The sequence below is a fragment of the Polypterus senegalus genome, chromosome 3, assembly GCF_016835505.1.
Source record: "Polypterus senegalus isolate Bchr_013 chromosome 3, ASM1683550v1, whole genome shotgun sequence".
NCBI classification, from domain to species: Eukaryota; Metazoa; Chordata; class Cladistia; order Polypteriformes; family Polypteridae; genus Polypterus; species Polypterus senegalus.
The window spans coordinates 145976721-145999159 of record NC_053156.1 but is presented as its reverse complement, the minus strand read 5'-3'; the positions used below and the strand labels follow the sequence as shown (position 1 = coordinate 145999159).

The following is a 22439-nucleotide window of genomic DNA, read 5'->3' as shown; positions in this document are numbered from 1 at the left end:
CTTGTATTTTATAATTTCACAAAATAGAAATGTTAATATTTAACTTACCACTAAAATAACCAAAACATTAGAAATTAGATAATTCTTAGATTGCAATATTTAAAGTTATTACATGATTACAATATTTTCTGCACTGTTATGACACTGGATGATACTTCTTTCCTGAGGTAAAAATAATTAACACTTGAAAATCATTTTATTTTCCAAGTTCATGTAGGTAAGACTATGTTAATTTGTTGCTTAAAATATTACCAATTATTATTGCCAATCATGTGATTTTACACAGCTATAATGGACAATGGGCAGAAATTTAAAAAACACATAACAGGAAAAAACACAAAGGAAAAAAACTATGTGTGCATATATATATATATATATATATATATATATATATATATATATATATATATATATATATATATATATATATATATATATATATATATATATGCACATGTACACTATATCGGGAGCCAATCTAAATTCCAATGTGGGTAAATGTGTGCAGGAATTAGTTAATTCCACAGGCACTGAACGAAACAAGAGGTCATAAGAAATAGGCACACAGCATGCAGAGTTTGAGTGGAAGCAGAAGGTACCCCTATAAATCAACTGAATGGTTTTCAGGGCAGATAGTACTAGAACCACCAATTGTGCCTAGTCATTAACTTACAAATGGAAGCTCATTTATTTATTTATATTTTTAAAAAATCCTGGAGAGAGAGAGAGAAATTGTGCACTAAACAGAATTGCTGATAATTATAATATTTGCTTAAATATTTTGAATAGAAATTAAAAATTACCTATAATGATCAGCTTCCTCCACAGAAGTGGTTCTTTCCTCATACCTTTTGCTCCCAACATATGCTTCTATTGTAGGTGGACCCTGAATATCTTTTAGAATGGAAGGGCAGGGGGGCAATATTTTTTTATTTTTCAAGACTACCAGTCACTGACAGTGTTAAATTCTACTGAGCAGTTTTAATTAAAGCTGCTTAAAATTCATATATAATATTTTAGGATTCTGTTACTGAGGAACATTACCTTTATATCTTCATTCCCTGAGATGATGTCTGTTGATCCAGTTATGGGCTGCAGTGAAGGCATTTGCCTGTAAAGGTTTGAGAAACAGACTATGGACCCAAGAATAGTTGTTGCTTCAGTCCGTGGGTACTAAATCAAAGCAAATAGAAACATTTAAGATACCAAAACAAATGTATAATTTAATAAGTAATTTAAAGCTAAAATAAGCTAGAGAATCAGTACCCAAAATTCACTGTAATAATGCTACATGTCTACATGCAAATAAGCTAGGGACATCATGTTGCCTTATTTCTTGCAATCAATACCAACAGCAGGGAAATTTCACAACACTCAGTACCGATTTAATACCACAGCAAAAACAGGAATCCCTTTCACCAGCTTTTTAATTAAAAATACCTGCTTTCTTCAATTGGAAAAATATTGTGCTTTATCCTGTAATAAAATATAAAATGTAAAAATAATATTATTTAAATAGTTAATACTACAGTATTAAAATAGTGGTACATCAATCAACTAGCTGCCCAGCTGTGATTTATAAACTAGTATTTGGAATTTATAAATATCAAATTTCAATGCTGCAGTGGGCTGGCACCCTGCTCGGGGTTTGTTTCCTGCCTTGCGCCCTGTGTTGGCTGGGATTGTCTCCAGCAGACCCCCGTGACCCTGTAGTTTGGATATAGTGGGTTGGATAATGGATGGATGGATGGAAATTTCAATGCAAAATTTTAATTTATTTTTGTGATAGATGTGGGGATTCCTAAAGTGTAACAGAAAATTGGGGAGATTTTATAATCTTGGGGGACTTCCTTTAAAAAAAACTGTCTAGTACAGGTCCTTTACCTGAGGGAACCTTACTGGCTATAATGGATATTGAAGCACTTTACACAAACATCCCCCATGATGATGGCATATTGACATGTGAAAAGTACCTTAAATTTACCCACGGAGTCAGTTCTACAATTGATAAAATTCACTCTGATACAAAATTTATTTTAATTTTGACAACATTTCCACGAGGGGTGTTCAGATATACAGAGGAATTTTTGAGCTACATTGTATTTATTGAATACAATGAAACGACTTTCACACTGGTTTTCTAAGTAGTCTCTTGCCACTGCAACACACTTGTTCCAGCGCTCAGGAAGCTTAACCCCAGAAAAGTAGAAAAAAAGAATTTTTTGACTGCATGTTGTCCCATTCTTGCACAGCGTCAGTAACCTACTCATTTCTTCCCTTCTAAAATTCCTTAAGTTGGCGAAGAGATGATAGTTCCTCTCTGAGCGATTTGCACCAATCATATAGACCAAGAGAGACACTCATCTCCAAACTAATTTTTAAGTTTGAATAAATCTGACATGGAATGACTCCTTCATTTGTCAAAAATTTTTAAATAATTAAGCTGTGCAACACTATCGTGTACCTCCTGCTCTGAAATGTTGATTATAATTAACAGGAAGGGGAAAGAGCAGCTAGCAATACTAACAACAAGCTCAAACATGCATGTATTTGTCCAAAGAGTCATGTCCACCTTGCACTCTTCATAAGTACAGTACATGAAAATTCCTGTTTATAATTGAACACCCCTCATATTTGCAACAAATGGGGACTGCAATGGGCTGTTAGTTTGCACCTCACTATGCAAAATCTATTTATGGCAAAATTGGAGGAAGATTTTATGCCAACGTGCATTTAAAACCAATGTTGTATCTCTGGTAAATAGATTACATTTTCATAATCTGGACTGTAAAGTGAGAAGGACCTCCTCCATTTTCTTATGGATACAATTCCTTCCAGCACAACATAAAGCAGAAGCTTAATTACTCAAAAACAGAAGTCAGCTTCCTTGATACCTCCGTTCAACTGAAAGATAGCAAACACCCTTGTAACCTGCTTTTCACAAACCGACGTATAGACAGACCTACCTGAGAAGTGATTGCTTCCACCCCAAGCATATAAGGCACTCCATTATTTTTAGCCAAGCAACATGTTACAACTGAATTTGCTCAGACCGGGATAAACAACTGCAGGAGCTTAGGCAAGATTTCATCAGACAAGGTTATAACCCCAAAACAACAGACACTCAAATTAGAAGAGCTACTTCCATACCCAAAGACAACCTTCTGGACTATAAAAACAAAGACAAAAAGACCCCTTGTATAACCTATAACCCACATCATGAAGCACTTCGAAAAATTATAACAGAACTTCAGCCAATGCTAAATAATGATGACATGCTGAAAAATGTATTTCCAGAACCATCCCACCAGGCACACAGAAAGCCATCAAACCTGCAGAACAATTGTTCGAAGCTCCCTATGTGAACCAACAGAAAATGGCACATCTCCCTCTCATCAGAAATGATGTCAAATGTGTGCTTACATTTATGATACAGATTGTGCAGTTATACCACACTGCCAACTAGAACATCGCATAAAGGTATCATTTTCCTGCAGATCGTATACTGTAATGTGGCCTACCTAATTCTCTATATGAAACATCCCAACACTGCACTCTATGTGGGAGAAACTGGACAAACACTCCACCAAAAAATGAACTTACATAGGTTCCATATTTAATCATGGAAACAGAGATGTTCCTGTAGCAGCTCACTTCAACAGCCATGGACATTGTGAGAATGACTTTAAAGCCACAATGCTTATGGGCAACTTCAGAATGCAGCAAAAGAGGAAAGAATGGGAAGATAACCTTATTCTAAAATGTAACACATTACAACATGGTTTAAATAGAGACGAGTTTTATGGCCAGATATGAAGATTGTTTGCATCTCTTGAACTGAGCCAGACAAACTGACCATAGATCCATATTGTATGTAAAAACTGATCAAAAACTTTAAAAGACTCTGTTGGACAGTTATCTTATCAAAAGATCTTCACTATATATTGTTCTCCTCTCTTTCAAAATGAATTTTAGTCTAGAGAGGTGTACTAATATTTTACATCTAAGATGTCTCACTTAAAGGTTTTCCAATGCTGTATCTGTTCTAGTGTCTATATAAACTCAGGGAATTCCAGTCTCTGTATTATATCTTGCCTGAAGAAGGGGCCTTGAAAGCTTGCATACCACAATCTTTATAGTAAGCCAATAAAAGGTGTCATTTTGCTTGACTTCTCACTAGCATAGGACTAATAAAGAATTATATCATTATTGTCTACCTGATTCATCTTATCATGTACACATTCTAATTTTATTTTCTAAAATTTCTCTCCTGTAACTGAAAAATACTTCTTAAAATCATAATACTAAAAATAAAAAATGAAACATTATATGTGTACTGCTTCATTTGTGAATTCCAAGATAAGTCAGGATACTGTATTTTAAACAAACCTTTAAAGCCATTTTTGTAAGAACAAGCTTTAAAGGTTTCGTTTGTCAAATAATCCCTCTGTAAAGTTTGCAATATTTACTACTGTAAGATTTATATTTGTATTATTAGCTGTTAAAACAAATATCTAAAGTGTAATAATTAATACTCAAGTCAAATTGATTCACATTTCAAATGTCACATACTCCTGGGTCTTTGATTGTCCAATCTGTATCTTTTTTACATTTGTCCCAACTTCAAGGCTTCTTAGACAGCTTTACATTAATCCATTTTTCAAGAACACTTGTAAAATCAGCCTCTGTTTTTATGTTTTTAAAGTATCATGCATGAGTGATCAGCTATTGTTATTGTCTACAAGTCCAGAATTAGATTATGTTCTAGTGATTTTATTGTAACTGAGAGACTGCATTACATTTGCCAAAATACCATTAAAATACTTTATATGATAAATATTCATCATATTTTAGGGCAGTGATGACAAACCTTTTAGAGACCGAGTGCCCAAACTGCAACCCAAAACCCACTTATTTATCGCAAAGTGCCAACATGGCAATTTAACCTGAATACTGAAGTTTTAGTTTAGAAAAAACAACTCAAACATTAACATCTTTTATCTTAAAAGAAAAACACAATGACAGAACTTTCAATGATACAAACAACGTTTTATTGAAAGGCAAAAGTTTGCATTTGGCATGCTTTTGAACAATTAATGTGAATTTTGCTGTTGTATGCATGCTGATAATTTGTCTAACCTTGGCTCATACTTTGTAAGTTTGAGAGCAACACATGCAGCGCTCAGGTCATCTGTTAAGTTTGTTTCTGGTGTCAGATCTGATATAATTCAAAGCTGTAAACAGCTGCTCACAAGCATAAGATGATCCAAACAAAGTAAGGAAAGCAATCCCAACCTTCATTCCCATTCTCTCTCTCTCTTTTTTTCCCCTTTCCATCCACCTCGCATTTCTATTACAGTAATCCCTCACTATATCGCGCTTCGACTTTCGCGGATTCACTCTATCGCGGATTTTAAATGTAAGCACATCTAAATATATATCACGGATTTTTCTGGTTCGCTGATTTCTGGACAATGGGTCTTTAATTTATGCTACACGCTTCCTCAGTTTGTTTGCCCTGTTGATTTCATACAAGGGACGCTATTGGCGGATGGCTTAGAAGCTACCAAATCAGAGCATGTATTACATATTAACTAAAACTCCTCAATGCTATAAGATATGCATCCCGCGCTTAGCTTGATTGTTTGCTTGTCTCTGCCTCTATCTCACCCTCTCTGACATTCTCTGTGCCTGACGGAGGGGCTGTGAGCAGAGGGGCTGTGAGCAGAGGTGCTGTTTGACCAGAAGCTGTTTGCCTAGTGGATACAGACGCACCTCTAAGAAATGCCGCTTTATCGCGGTGCTTACAGAAGCACACTTATTGATTTTTTGATGGTTTGCTTTAATCTCTCTCTCTCTCTCTGGCGTTCTCTCGCCTGGCGGAGGAGATGTGAGCAGAGGGGCTGTTTGCACAGAGGCTGTTTGCTTAGAAGATACTGACGCTCCTCTAAAAAAATGCCACGGCAAACTTAAAAGCACGAGTATTGATTTTTTGATTGTTTGCTTTTCTTTGCGAGCGTTCTCTCTCTCTCTCTCTCTGAAATTCTCTGCTCCTGAAGAGAAGATCTATTTCCATTCTTTTAATTGTGAGAAAGAACTGTCATCTCTGTCTTGTCATAGAGCACAGTTTAAACTTTTGACTGAAGGGTGTTATTTCATGTCTAGAGGGCTCTAATAATGTTAACAGTGTGGGAGAGTTTATAAGGGCTTAAAATATATAAAAATAACTACACAAACATATGGTTTCTACTTCGCGGATTTTCATCTATCGCGGGGGGTTCTGGAACGCAACCCCCGCGATCGAGGAGGGATTACTGTATATATTACGGGGACATGGATCAGGTGTGGCAATTAGCAGCTCCCGGCAACAATTACAGATGCGGACGACACCTCACCTGTGCATCATGAAGCTCCTAGGAACTGCTTAGGCCACACTACCACACCCCCATCTAAGCTGCAAGTGTGGCAATTATCTATAAAAACTGGCCTTTTCAATTTGGAGCTTTGGACCTGCTATACCACATCCCCTCCAACCTAGCTCCTCTCCACCATGGGAATCACCTTCGCCACAGACTCAACAGGCTGCCATCCGCGCTGCACCCTCACGCCGCATGTGAGCCACCGACCTTACCCTAGACAGGAGAGGGAGGAAGCACTCCCATTGGGCTGCTGGGCAGAGGAGCGGGTGATGCGAAAAATTTTCTCAGGCACGCATGGAGAGGGGGAGGGGAGCAGCCCGGCCCCACATCCCTTTGGCTTTCTAGTAACGGTCTGTGCTGGGGCGACGGCACGCATGCACACAGAGAGGGCTCCGAGTGCCCACTCTGGCATGTGTGCCATAGGTTCGCCACCACTGTTATAGGGGTTTAATTTCATTAACATTACTTTGTCTTCAAAAACCAAATGACTGACACAAATTAAGTGATTGTAGATTCATAGTCAGTATGGTGTGTTGTCTGTATTATTGTAACTATGTTTCTCTATTTTACGTTTCTGTTAACACAGTGTACTACTAGAAACGTGTTGTGCTTCGAAGCATTAAAACACAAAATAAATGTTATTTTGCTATTAATAAATGAAGCAGCTCATTCCATTGCCAGTGTACACAATTCAAACAGCCTCTTTGTTTGAACATTCTCTTGATATTTGTTTGGTACAACTGTTAACACTGACAGTGGTGCAGTTTCTTCCCACATTCCACAGTCATATGCAGTATACGTGATTACCCCCTTACACTGAATTGTACATACTGGTTACAAAACGAATGAATGCTTGGATGGATATCTGTAGACATCCAATCAGAGAATGAATTCAAAGCCTCAGTTCCTTTATTGGGACTGTGTAGAACATGGAATTAAAAAGCAATTGATCTTTCCATTAACAAGTTAGCATTATCAGATATGATGTTTTTCTTTTCGAAATATGTTAATGTAATGCTGTGAGCCACTTACATGAGTAGTTTTTACTACTACTGATGCTGTTAAAAAAAAAAATAGTACTGTCACATTTTTTTTTTTTTTGCCATTTTGGTATCAACTCGGTACCTAAGTATTGGTTCATATGGCATCTCTAATGTAAACTGCTAAAATCATTATGTATTTATTGGCTAATGTAATTTATACTCATAGTTACTGTTCTGTCTAAGGTTTGTGTGTGTACTGTAGCAAATACATTTTTATGCTTCAAGATACAACAGTTTTCCAGTAGTGCACAATGAAGCAACTCAAGAAATCTGCTTCACCTGCCATCTGCTGAAAGTTCACGTAATGGCTCCCCCATGAAAATCAGTTATTAAACAGAGGGACATCAGGAAATCCATTAAGCAAATTCTTTAAAAAATGACATTAATGAGACTCAGTAAGTTTTTCTTATGTCCATACCTCATGAACATTATTCATTTAAAGTAAGGCAATCAAAAATACTTATATTAAAAATGCAGTAAGTACTGTTTATTGTTAAACACTCTGTGCGGTACATATATGTTTGTAACAAATGTGTGTGTGTCTGTTAGTTTTATATTCATCGTTATTATTATTTTTATTCATTAACTCCTCTGCAGCCTTCAAATGAATGTGACATTTGAAAAACACAGCTCTTCATGAAATCAGGATTCACTAAGCACACAACATGGAAAGTGGAATAGAGTACTGCCCGCCTATAATGCATGTGCAAAAAAATACATAAAATCACTAGTGATTGTTCAAACATGTTAAATACAATCATTATTCATTTTTTAATTGCTTTAATTGCTTTTAAAAACAAAAAGGAAAAATATGGATTTGATCTTATCTGTTGTTGGAGATAAAAATGTAGTGGTAAGCTCCATTAGCAGCAGTGTTATTTTAACACTTTTTTTATTAAACATTTCGAGATATCCTGTATTTATTAATTCCAAGAGGATTTAGTAATACTACATGCAAGTACAAATAAGAAGGGGGAGCAAACAAATGGCTTAGAAGGAAAAGGATAAGGCAGCAAAAACCCCATCAAAGACTAAACCAGCCTCGAATTCACGGAACAGCATCCCAGTAACTGACCTGGAACAGAGGGGCAAAGGTACAGACCAGCCAGGACCTGACACGGTAGCATCGGATCCAGCCAAGAGCGTTAGTGGAACAAAACTGCAAGTGAGACGGACAAGGAACTGATCCAGGATCCAGGAGGATCACTGGAGCTGAGCATGGCCTTTTCATCCCCTCTGTCAACTTCAGCTAAATCCCCCCGTAAGTATGCAACATCATCTCCTACTGAACTCGCAAATCTGCCTGAGAAGTTTGGGGAAGATTGAAACACACTTCCTGAGCTGAAGGTAATGACTGCCGTGCTCAGGGGGAATGAAAATGATACAAAGCAAGATGCAAACAAGAACAAAATAAAAATAAAGAATGAAATAAAGGTCATAAACGAGAAAAACGAGGATCAGGATATAAAAGACCAGGAGCAACGTTTAAGTACTAAGTTTACTACAACCTTTGCAGAACTGCTACAAAAAATTGGTGAAAAAATATACGAAAATACATTAAGTTAGAGAGTAAAGTTAAAGTACTTCTAGCTCGGCTTGAAGATATTAAGCAAATGTTCATGACCAGTATTAAACAATCAGCTTCCGCTGTGGATGAAAAAGCAACAGCTGCAAAATCAGAATACAAAGTGATCATGGACAAACTGGCAACACTGGAAGACTTAAAATCAAATCAGAGATCTCTGCAGCCTACTGTATACGTGGATTGAATGACCCTAAACCAAAAAGCCTAATTGTCTGTTTCGAGAAACTACAGGCCAAACAAAATCTCATGTACGTCTTCAGGAAAAAAGGATGAGATTATTTAGAAAATACCCGCATTCATATCTTCCCAGATTTCACACCTGCAACAGCTGCTAAATGCATCACAATCTACAGCATTAAACAGCACCTACGTAGAACTGAAATCAGATACAGCCTCTTGTACCCTGCCAAATTTAAAGTGGTAATTGAACATCAGTTTTATATTTTATTTTTAGTATAATTATTAAAAGCATGTAACGTTTCATACAATCAAGTCAAACTTACCAAAACTAAATCCAATTCAACACCCACCCATGAGAATGAGAGGAAGGCCAACAGCCAAATTAAAACGTTGAGAGCAGTAAAAAGGAAAAAAAGTCATTTTTCCCAATATAAATGCTTATTCTAAAATGATATTGATTAGATCCTCAATGCTATTTCTATTTTATCCCTTATAACCCAATAACTGTCAGTGACAACATAATAAAATGATCCATAGCTGTATCACTTGGCAATAATATGTTGCAATTTCACTTAAGCTATACAATGAAAATCAGGGGTGTAGGGATCTTAATACACAGAACTATCCCATTTGTAGTATCAGACGCAAAATCTGATCCTGAAGGGTGATATGTCATGGTGACTGGCAATTTATCTAATACTAAAATGCTTTTGATTAATATCTATGCACCTAATAGGGATGATAGAGCTTTCTTTCACAATGTATTCTATTTCTACTGTGAACACTCACAAAATTATAATGTTCAGTGACTTTAACACTAGAATTACCAGAGTCTACGAAAAAACTTGTAAATCCGGCCCACCTTAAAACCGTTCGCTCCTTTGCGCCAGTGTCTTTTGTCATCTAAATGTGCTGATAAAGACAAGCATATTGCATCCCCCCATCCACTTAGAACATGCACAAACTTCTCCCAGCTCATGCCTTGATTGATTATATGGGAGTGAAGTGGAGTTTTACAGTGGAAATAATAGATCATTATTTAGCACACTTGCATTTCATGTGTGTTCCATTTCTACAGTAATCTATGTAAACACATTGTTAAAACAGAAACTTTTTCATATTTTAGTAATAAATGTTACAAAATGTAGGCATAAACTATAACATGTGTGAAGCCTGAAGTCCAAAGATCAAATAAAAACTTTCACAAAAGGTTCAAGAACAATACAGCAGTTTCCATGGCATACTGGTAAGATTTGCTGACTCAGAACGCAGCAGGCTTGCCGTGCCTCAGAGACACAAGTTCGATTCCCCACTGGGGAGAAAATGTTATTTTTTTTTTCTTTTTAACCTACGCCGCTCTGCCTGCCTGCCTGCCTTAACTCCCTGTCTATCTATATACCGTATATCTTCTAGTAGTGGCCGGCTTCTTATTAACGGCCGTTTCCAAAAAACGCCGGGTTTGAAGAGATGTCGCCACAAATAGACGCCAGTCTCTTAATAGTAGCCGGTCTCCTTTAAGCGCCGGTCTGTAGTAAACGCCGATCTCCAATGACCCACCACCTTTTTCGTACGCTAATCCTCTTTTCGTACCACCTGGGCTACCGCCCTCCTGCAGTGAATCATACGGTAAGTACCTTTTCGTGTCAAAAATGTTTTGTCGTCGGATGCTATCGAGGAAGCGAGAAAGTCAAAAAGAAATTTCTTTGTGTACATTTTGCCCTTTCGTCTCCACGTCAATCATAACCCCACAGGGTGGGCAGAGGTGGCGGGAAGAACATGAAAATGCCATCTTCGACACGTTAATCCTCTCCTTTGACCAGGGAAGAAGGGGCTGTATTGTGGCCGGACAAACAGTACATGATCACGTAAAAAACTCTACGCCCTCTTCCTCGGTGACCTGTTAACCTTTACCTCCACTAACACTTTTGCCTTCGGAAGGGTTGTGCGGGTGTCTGTTCGTGTCACTGTGTTCTTGTGGCCTGTGTTTGTAGTGTGAGCGATGGGAAGGAAACGGTCATTTGATTTAGCATTCAAACTCCGTGCAGTAACATGTGCAAAAGAACATTCAGGCGAAGAAGCTGCACAACATTTTGGGGTGGATCCAAAACGTATCCGAGAATGGCGCAAGCAGATGACTGATATTGAGAAAACGGTGACAGAAAAAGGTGCCGGAAGTAAACGATTGCCTGGTGGAGGCAACTTTATTGTATCTTATCCAGTCTCATGTCATAATGTATACGCATGAGTTTGGAGCTTATTGCATTTCCTTGTGTTCCGCAGGGGACTTGTCGGGCTGATGAGCGTTTTCGTGCGAAATTCGGACTGGTGCAGGCCAGTGCTGGTGGCATCATTGGCAAGAAAGTTGACGTTTACCGTACCTGTTTTTCATGCTTACGGTAGTACCGTATACTGCTTTAATAAGACCGTACTGCTGTACTGAGAATTTCATTAAATCCTGAAATGTTCATCCGGTGTTGCTGCCTACATTTTCTGACCATAAATACGGTACCATACTGTATTTTACTGCCAAATGAACCTCGTTTACCCATCACCATTCCGTCTGCGAGGCAAATAATAGCCGGTCTCCAACAACCGCCGGGCCTTCCGAAAAATTTTTTGAGTAAACGCAGGATCAATGCACAGTACATTCAATATTATTTGAAAATGAACAGCGTCAGATTGGGTTTGAATACACGCTGGCGCTGTTACAGAAGGTGTGAGCTTATTCAGTGCAGCAGGATCAACGCACAGTACATGCAATATTATTTGAAAATGAACAGCATCAGATTGGGCGTATATTCAAACCCAATCTGACGCTGTTCATTTTCAAATAATATTGCATTAGTGCGATGATGTTTTCACATATATTGTCTCATTCTTTCATCTTGCAGTTTGTAATCAGTGACCGCGTGTTTTTTTTTTTCCGATCTTGCCAGTCCCCACATGTTGCTGTATGGTGGTGTTTCTTTTGTACTTCAGGACATGCAGAGGACAGAACAGTACAGAGCAGTAAGTTCAGCGCTATATGCAATCAGACAGACAGGCAGAGAAGTCACTAGATATATAAACAAACAGGTAAGGCACTGTATAATAGATATATAAAAAAACAACTAAGGGGATAGATATATAGATAGATAGGAAGGAAAGGCACTATATGATAGGCAGACAGGGAAGCTGCCATATAATTATAAAATGACTGCTATTACTATATAGATAGACAGGGAGTTCAGGCAGGCACAGCGGTGAAGGTTAAAAAGAAAAAAAAATAACATTTTCTCCCCAGCTGGGAATCGAACTCAGGTCTTTGAGGCACAGCAAGCCTGCTGCTTTCTGAGTCAGCAAATCTTACCGGTACGCCACGGAAGCTGCTGTATTGTCCTTAAACCTTTTTTGGAAGTGTTTATTTGATCTTTGGACTTCAGGCTTCACACATTTTATAGTTTATGCCTATATCTTGTAACATTTATTACTAAAGTATAAAAAAAAGTACTGTAGAAATGGAACACACATGAAATGCGTGTGTTCCAAATAGCGATCTATTATTTCCACGGTAAAACTCCACTTCACTCCGAGATAATCAATCAAGGCATGAGCTTGGAGAAGTTTGTGCACGTTCTAAGTCGGTGGGGGGATGGAATAGCTAGCTGCTTGCAAATTGTCTTTATCAGCACATTTAGATGACAAAAGACGTTGGCGGAGAGGTGCGAACGGTTTTAAGGTGGGCCGGATCTACGGGTTTTTTCGTAAACTCTGGTAATTCTAGTGTTAATTGCATTTTAAATCCAAACCTGGATAGATCCTTAGATACAATGGCGACAACATCTAATACTGCAAAGATAATTACATAGTTTATAACTGATCATAACTTATCTGAACCATGGGGGTTTTTTAATTCTAACCGAAGAGCATACTCCTTCTCATCTGTACATCACTGTTACTCAAGAATTTATTAATTCCTCATAGATGATAATTTTTTACCATTTTCAAATCTTGTAAGTACAACACTAATGTTACCTCTAACAATGCCCTTCTGATCATGGAGCTTAAATTACTGCGTCCTGCACACTCATCTTGTAGCTTTCATCTTAACCCTGTGTCAATAGCTGATGAGAACTGTACAGAATTCATATCCAAGCAAATTGATTCTTTTCTTAAGACAAATGCATTCTCAAAGGTCTCACTCTGGGAAACTCTGACCGCATTTTTAAGAGGACAGATTATTTCATATTTTTCTTATAAAAAAAAGGCAGCATCTGAATTAATCAGTGAGATTACCAGAATAGATGTAGAATACATTAGGTTTCCAAATGAGGCACTCATTGGGAAAAGACAAGTTTTGGAATCAAAATGTATCCTCTTGACTACTAAAGAAACAGAACAGCTTATCTTCAAATCGTGACATCATTATTATGAACATGGAGAAAAGGCCAAAAAGAGATTAGACCAACAAATCCACCACCAGGAAGTCTGTAATACAATAACAGCAATTAACAACACAGATGGAGATAAAATTATTGACCATAAAAATATAACTTACACATTTAGGGAGTACTATAAGTTCTTATATTCTACTCAGTTTAAAGAAGATAAGACACAGTCTAATGAATTTCTTGAGTCATTAGAGATACCACAGATAAATACTCTTATTGTTGAATAAATGGATAAACTTTCAGAATTACAAGATGCTATAAACTCACTTAAAGTGGAAAAGCAGCCAGGCCTGATGGCTAACCAGTGGCATTTTATAAAAAAAATCCTCAAATAAGTTAGCTCCACTACTATTAGCAACATTTCCAGAAGCTAAAGACAAAACAATTCTACCTCACACTTTTCACCAAGCATTAATTACCATCTTTCCTAAGAAGAACACCTACTAGAATGTGCATCATAGACACCAATCTCTCTTTTGAAAAACAATGTTAAAACACTCTCCAAAGTTTTAGCCAGAAGTGCTTCCTTCTATAATATCACAAGACGAAACAGGATTAATTAAAGACAGACACTTAACTTCTAACCTTCAACATTTGTTTAATATACAGTGGGTATAGAAAAGAATCACCCCCTTCAAAATATTCCCAATGTTTTTGCTTTACAGCCTTAAATGAAAACACACACAAAAAATATTTCTTCCCAGCTTTACTTACTCAACGCAACCTATAACAGCTATCACAGCTACAGTTCACAAAAATTATAAAAAAATAAAAAACAAGACATACTGAGATTAATAAAGGATCACCCCCCAATATCAATATTTTGTTGAACCACCTTTTGCTTTAATGACAGCCTTAAGTCTGTTGGGATACTCCTCTATCAGCTATGTCCACTCTTCTTTACAGAACTGTTCAAGTTTGGTCAAATTGGATGGTGAGCGTTGGTGGACTGCTATCTTCAAATCTTTCCACAGATTTTCAATAGGATTTAGGTCTGAGCTCTGACTGGGCCACACCGGAACATGCACTTTTTTCTCCTTCAGCCACTGTGTGGTCAATTTTGCTGTGTGCTTCGGGTCATTGTCGTGTTGAAAGGTGAACATTCTGCCCATCTTCAACTTTCTGGCAGAGGGTAGCAGGTTTTCCTGAAGAATTTGACAGTATTTTGCCCCATCCATTTTTTCTTCTATCCTAACGAAAGTCCCAGGCTCTGCAGCAGAGAAACACCCCCACAACAGGATGCTGCCACCTCCATGCTTTACTGTAGGTATGGTGTGTTGTGAATGGTGAGCTGCATTGGATTTCCGCCAGGTGTGCCTTTTGGTATAACACCTTTTTCCACTGGGCATCAGAATCTTCAAGGTGCATTCTGGCAAACTTCAACAAGCCTTAATGTGGCCTTTCTTGATTAGTGGCTTTTTCTTTGCAACCCTCCTGAACAAGCCACAATTGTGGAGCGCTTGTGAAATTGTTATCACATGCACACAATGACCACTCTTTGCCATAAAATCCTCTAACTCCTTCAAAGTGGCCATTGGCCTCTTGGTAGCCTCTTTTGCCTGTTTTCTCCTTACTCTTCCAATCAGTTTGGAGGGACGGCCGGATCCAGGTAGGGTTCTAGTAGTACCAAACACTCGCCACTTCTTTATTATGAACTTTACTATGCTCCTTGGGATTGATAAAGCCTTTGAGACTTTTTGGTATCCATCTCCTGCCTTATGTCTGTCCACAACTCTATCCCTGAGACCTTTTGAAAGTGGCTTGTCACCCACAGTCAGTTTTTTGCTGTCAGTTGCACTACCAAGCAAGGGAATGCTCCAGGAACAGCTGTTTTAATGCTTCACTAATCAAACTGACTACAACTTATCACAGGTGGAAGCCAGTAACCATGGTTTGGAATGGAAATGGTGGTTACTTACACCTGATTGACTTTACAAATATTGTTTAGGAGGGGGGTAATCCTTTACAATTCTCAGTATTTCTTGCTTTTTATTTTTTAAAATTCTTCTGAACTGTAGCTGTGATATCTTTTACTTGGATTTTATAGATTGCATTGAGTAAGTAAAGCTGGAAAAAATATTGGTTTGTGTGTTTTCATTTAAGACTGTAAAGCAAAAAAAAAAAATGGGAATATTTAGAAAGGGGGTGATTCTTTTCTATACCCACTGTATAGTGACCCATTACATCTAACACCCCGAACATCCTATTTTCTTTAGATGCAGAAAAAGCATTTGATATGGTTAAATGGGACTACCTATTCACCACACTACACAAATTTGGATTCAGCCCAAAAATGTGTATATGGATCAAATTATTTTATATTAGTCCAGAAGCCTCAGTTTGTTTTAACAACATTATATCAGACTTCAAACTAGAACATGGTACTCAAAAAAGGATGCCCCTTATCATCTTTGCTCTTTGGAATTGCCACTGAACCGTTGGCTGTATACTTTTGAAACGCTTCAGAGATAAAGGGGATTCTCAGAGAAAAACTTGAACAGAAAATATCACTACCTCTTAATGCAGATGATATGGTACTGTATATATATCGAACCCACAACATTCTGTGCCAGCAGTCCTAAAAGCTGGACTTAAAATCAATTTGAATAAAAGCGTGCTCTTTCCAGTGAAATCTCTAACACCTAATATCAGACTAGATACCTTCCCATTTATATTAGCAGATCAGTTTAAATATCTAGGGGAAAGGCCAAGCAAAATGACACCTTTTATTGGCTAACTAAAAAGATTACAATATGCAAGCTTTCGAGGCAACTCAGGCCCCTTCTTCTGGCAAGATGTACTAATATCTGCAAGTACTAATATATAGGGGTAAATATTACAAGTAAATATAAAGCTCCTTTTTATCAAACTTTTGCTGTCTGCATGGAAAAAATTAAACAAGATGTGATGAGATGGACTACCCTCCATCTTACAACATTGTTAAGATGGCCGTCCTTCCCAAGCTGCTCTTCCTATTTCAAATCAACCCTATATACATTAACAAATAATTTTTTAAGAAATTAGACTCAATTATAACTTCATTTATTTGGAATTCGAAACATCCACGCATCCAATGGGTGACTCTACAACAACCTAAAGCAGAAGGGGACATGGCACTGCCCAACTTTCAATTTTATTACTGGGCGGCAAATATACAAGCTATAAAGACCTGGTCAACGACACAAATTGATGAATACTGTATATACAATGCTGGTCTGAAACAGAAATAAAATCTTGCAGTACTTCTTTATATTCCCTGCTATGTGCCCTAGTTAATATAATCTACTGTCATTACAGTAAAAAGCCAATTACCCTTCATTCTCTCAGAATATGGAACCAATGTAGGAAGCACTTTAACACAGAAAAGCTTACATTATGAAAAGTGTCCGGGATTAAAACACTTAGAGACATGTACATAGACAATGTCTTTGCATCCTACGAACAATTACGAACAAATACAATTACTTCTCATCAACACAATTCCTCCACTACTTTCAAACTAGAAACTCAGCTAAATAGAACCTGCCATATTTTCCTCACCTTCCAGCTTGTTCTATTCCAGAAGAATTATTGGTCAGTGTTGAAAACTCATCTCTACAATTTATAAAAAATATTTAACAGTCTCTTCCTTTCAAAGACCGCAGACTACAATGGGGAAAGGATTTGTCACTAAATATTTCAGAAAAGAAGTAGAAGGCAGCCATGCACAGAATATACTCAAGCTTTATATGTGTAAAGCATTCAGTCATTCAACTTAAAATCATTTATCAAGTGCATTTGTCTCATTTAAAATTGTTCCAAATGTTTCCAGGGCAAGATTCAACCTGTGAACGTGCATTCTAGCTCTAGCCTCACTGGGCCATATGTTCTGGGTGTGCACCAAATTAACATTTTAGACAAAAATCATTGCATGCCTATCAGACAGCCTCAGTGTCACAATCACTCCTAACCCATTAACAGTGGCCTTAAAGTGCAGAATTTATGCATAGTGTGTTTGCATAAATTTTACATCATGAGCTCTTTAAACAAAAACCTAATAGAAAACAAAAGGAACCAGAGTGTGAAAATAAATCGCAAAACTTACAAACATCATTTAGTATATTCATTTCATAGACATGAAATACCCAGTGTTCTGCATGAAAGTGGGACTGCTTCTTCACACTAATTGCTTATACCATCTTTAATAGTAATAAATACAGTATAACATGTTTCCTGTAGTTAGTTGGAAGTGCCTGAGAATTGGGAAACTCTTGGCCCACTTATCTAGATTACTACTCATTTCAGTTCCTGCCACATCTCAAATTTTAGTAGGTCACTGCACAATACTACATTTCTTTTTCTTAAGTTATTAAGATGTAAACTTGCTTCCAATCATCTTTTGCAGCAAGACCCAGTAATACTTCAGCTTCAAGAAACAGAGATGAACAGATTGCTATATTTTCTTGAAGAATCCACTGATAAAGAGAATTTACGATTGCTTCAGTGATGGCAATCATTTAAAATGAAGCAAAACATCCCTTAAACACTGACATTACCACCACAATGCAGACTACATCAACATATGGAGCAATGTGAAATACAGTTTCAGTATTTTCATATGTAATGCAGCACATGTGAGACAAAAAGTTACACTGTTCATTTCTATGCACTTGTTTTGACTAAAAGCTGTTTGAGAGTTTAGACACATTTTCAAAAAGTTGACACAAACAAATACCTTTTTTATTCTTTGCTATTCTGCCACTGATTCCTTTTGAACTTAGGGGGTTTTCAAACAGCAGGGTTTTCCAATCTCTACCAAATATTTTTATCAACGCAAGATTAGGAAGCAAGAACTATATGTTGCACAAGTTCATTCATAAATAAAAGTAAATCAAATGACCTCATTATAATATGTGTTCTACATGTCAATCAAAATTTATAAAACCCATTTTGTAATTTTATTAATTAAGACAAAAAGGGGAATAAACTGGGTAACAGCAGTCCACTTTAAGGCTGGAGATAGTTGGGATGAACTCCTGCAACTACTTTGGTCCACAGAACTGAACATCTCAGGAAAGGAGTGGAAGGTAGCAATGCACAGAATTCACTTTAGCTCCATATATGGAAAGCATACAATTCTCTCCCCTCTTTTTGATTCTATTTATTTTTATCCATTTATTAATTTATCTATTTACCTATTTTTTACTAGTCTAGTTTAGTTTTACTCTGATTTCTCAAGGGTGAGGGTTGATTTGTTTTAAACCAAGTTTTGTTAAACTTGACATGCTTGTATGGAATGTTATTTGATTTTAATAAAATTAATAAAATGTAAAAAAAAAAAAAGAACTGAACTTGAAAACCAATGTAGTTGTGCCCAGTTATGTAACGTTTACTAATTACCAAGGAAATAATATTCAAGTTAATTAACAAATTGAGTTAGTTATCAAACATTACTTAAGAGGAAAAAATGTTAATGAAAATTGTCATTTTATTGATGAGTGGACAGAAAAGTATGTCTTTTAAAAGACCATCATTCTAATATACTCTGCTTCCCGGTTTTGTTTTGAAACAGTCACTATTATGAAAGTACTGACCAAACACAACAAAGCCTTCACAGATGCAGGTGTGTTAAAAGTATTGCACTTTATACATTTTAACAGAGTTTACCAGTTATAAATTCATAAAGATTCTGAATCTGTAAAACTGGTAGATTTATGAGCTGCAACTGTTACACCTCATATTCATTTCTTGGCAGTGAATATCTAAAACTGGTTGATAACTGGTGTAAGTCAAGTTGGTAATAAATTCATAGTCATTGGGAAACTGATAGACAACACAGAAGTGGGACAATTGTGTATTCTTGTCCATTATTTTGATGGAAAAGAATTCAGTAAGGAACAGCAGTCATATGCAGACGGCGGTTTAAGGATGCCTGATCAGCTGCTTGTTTTGTTCTAAGGCCATCTTCAAACTGTTTAAAGTTGAAGCAGCAAATGTGGATTAAATAATTTAATTCCATTACAAATTCTCTCCCATGCTTTTTAATAATGAATTCAGCATCTGCTACTTCCAAACTCAACACATGACTAAATCTGATATTATTGGTTTCTTATTTTTAAGAAAATCATTCTCCTTCAATAAATCAGATTTAAATTCAATCTCTGACATCAGAAACCAGGATGTGCAAGAAAAGGAAACAAAATCCCTTACTTGTAGAAATTAAAAGAATATTCCATTATTATTCACAAAATCACATGAAATTATTTTGCATCCAGAATTAAACCTTCCCAGTCCTCACAAGACAGTCCCAATGGGTGAAATTCCAGTAATTAACATTTCTATTTGGACTCATTCAGACTGTAAGATACAGGTGTTTTCTAAAGGTCTCCCTTTTGATCCAGATCCAGAGAATCATACAATCAGAACTGGGGTTGAACTATTGAAGTTCTTAAGGAAATTGAAACTGAGTGAATTTTTTAGGGATTCCTGTCCAATAAATGCATATTTGTCTACCCAATTATATCTAAATTTACACCCACTGGTGTTTCTTATCCTCAGCTTGACACTTTTTGTCAGCTAGTGTTAACAGATTTTATAACATTTCAAAATTAGAACGCCTGGCTTTATAAAGATTAATTTCTTCACTATTAGTATTGTCAATAAAGGAGAAGAACATTATATTTGATTCTTCTCATAAAAGATGATTCTTCTATATACAAAAAATATGAGGCCAATATGTGTTAGCACCTGTTATGAGCTACTTAAAAATGATCTGACTCAATTCATTATGAGGATGGTTCAACCTGTTTTTCGGACAGTAACACGGTCCTCAATTCCCAGATCACTGACAAATGTACTGCTCAATGTTTGCATAATGAACATTCACATATCCTTATTTTGCATCTTCTCCTAAAAATCCATAATAAATTACATCGTCCTCCAGGTAGACTTATTGTTTCAGATAATGGTTCTATTTAATAGCACCTTTCACAGTTTGTTGATGTACATTTACATAATTATGTTAAAAACAGAATTTCACTCATTAGAGATTTGTCTGACTTTATTGATAAAGTAAAATCCCCTCTGCACATGAGGGATGTCTTTTAGCTACCATTGATATTGAAATGTGTTGAAACTTCACTATGTACATGATATGTTTTTCTCCCACAATACTTTGACTTTGTTATATCTGTTACCGAAGTTGTTCTCAAATAGAACTATTTCACTCTTAATAAGCATTTTTTTTAGCAATTAATGGGAGTTCCAATGGGGGCTACTTTAAACCCTAGAATTAAACATTTACGTAAATAATTTGAAACAATTTATTTTTTTGAGTATAATCATTTTTTTTAAATATCTTATTTTGTGGTGAGTACATACAGTAGATGATGTCTTTATGATCTAGCAGGGTATTTCAGAATCTCTAACTTACTTCCATTTTAATTAAATTCCTATGACAAGAATATTAAGTTTAGTCTGAATTATGACACTGCTACAATTAACTTTTTAGTTTTTTCTGCTCAGATACGTAATTGCTCTTTGCTTTTCACACTGCATCAAAAAACAATGGGTACAAATAAAAAGGACAGGTGCCTGTATACCATTCTCATTTCACTTGTTTAAATTTGCATATGGATATTGATTGCTTCCATTAGCTTATTATTGTATTGTAGTTTCCACTTTTTTATTGTAACATAAATATTAATTAATTTCCTTAATAAATATTTAAATATGTTTTACTAAATATATATATATATATATATATATATATATATATATATATATATATATATATATATATATATATATATACAGTATATACCATATAATATTACACTCATGATTATTACATATATTAAGTCATATGCTACTAACAACTAGGAAATACTCTACGTTGTTATGCAGTACAGTTCATTTGAAGTGTTTTTTTGCTTGAAAAGGCAGCTCTGTTCTCTGAGTTTTAAAAATAAATAAGGTATAATAAGCCTCACTGTTAGGGTTAAAAGCACTTTCCAATTTATAGTCAAGTGAATGAGATAAGGAAATTGATGGAGACCCATTTCAATAAGTGTACAGCAATGAAGGACCATGATTTTCAAAATATATTTTATTCCATTTGTCCATTTTAACCTTTTTGTGTAATGTTGACCAAATCAAAAACCAATTAAAAGAAAACTTTGCAAATGCTAACACCTACATGAAAATTTAGCTAACTTCATAAATGCACATCTCTAAAACAACTGGTAAACTGAAAACAAATTAACAAAAATTATTACAGAAATTTTTAATTCATGTATAGTTATTTTTATGTACATTTAGAATAAATTAAGTAAATCTGAATACTAATAACATTATAACATTTAACACTTAATAATAGAAAATATATTACATAAGTACAACATCATTAATATTGCACAAAAATGAATGAACTCAGTAATAAAAGTTGACTTATACAAAGAAAAACAAAAGATTAAACTAAGCTTTATTTGGCAATAATTAAGAATTTTTTAAAGACTTTTCTTGCTTTCCTTTTTTCAAAAGAAATCCATATTTGACTGCTTTTAGATGGCAAATGCTTAAGATGAAGAAATCAGATCTAGATTAAAATACAACTTGTAACCTGCTGTAAAACTAACCACCTGGAAGCTGAAGTATTCAATTTTCATTTAGAAGAACACACAGCTAACAAGATTTGAAACTTAAGCCATGCATTAACTTTGTCAAGGTGTTGTTGAAGCAATTTCTCACAGTCTTCCCTTTTGATGAAACGCCTTTGCAGTGCTAGCGAGTTACTTTATACTGC

General features: G+C 36.0%; 1 protein-coding gene across 1 annotated transcript in view; it reads right to left on the bottom strand.

Annotated features, from left to right (window-relative positions):
* Positions 1 to 22439, bottom strand: part of ralgapa2 (Ral GTPase activating protein catalytic subunit alpha 2) — a 627566-nt gene that overhangs the window by 329474 nt on the left and 275653 nt on the right. Inside the window, exon 25 of the mRNA XM_039749771.1 lies at positions 1045 to 1173. Within this exon, the coding sequence (XP_039605705.1) occupies positions 1045 to 1173 (129 nt within the window). The remainder of the gene's footprint in view (positions 1 to 1044; positions 1174 to 22439) is intronic.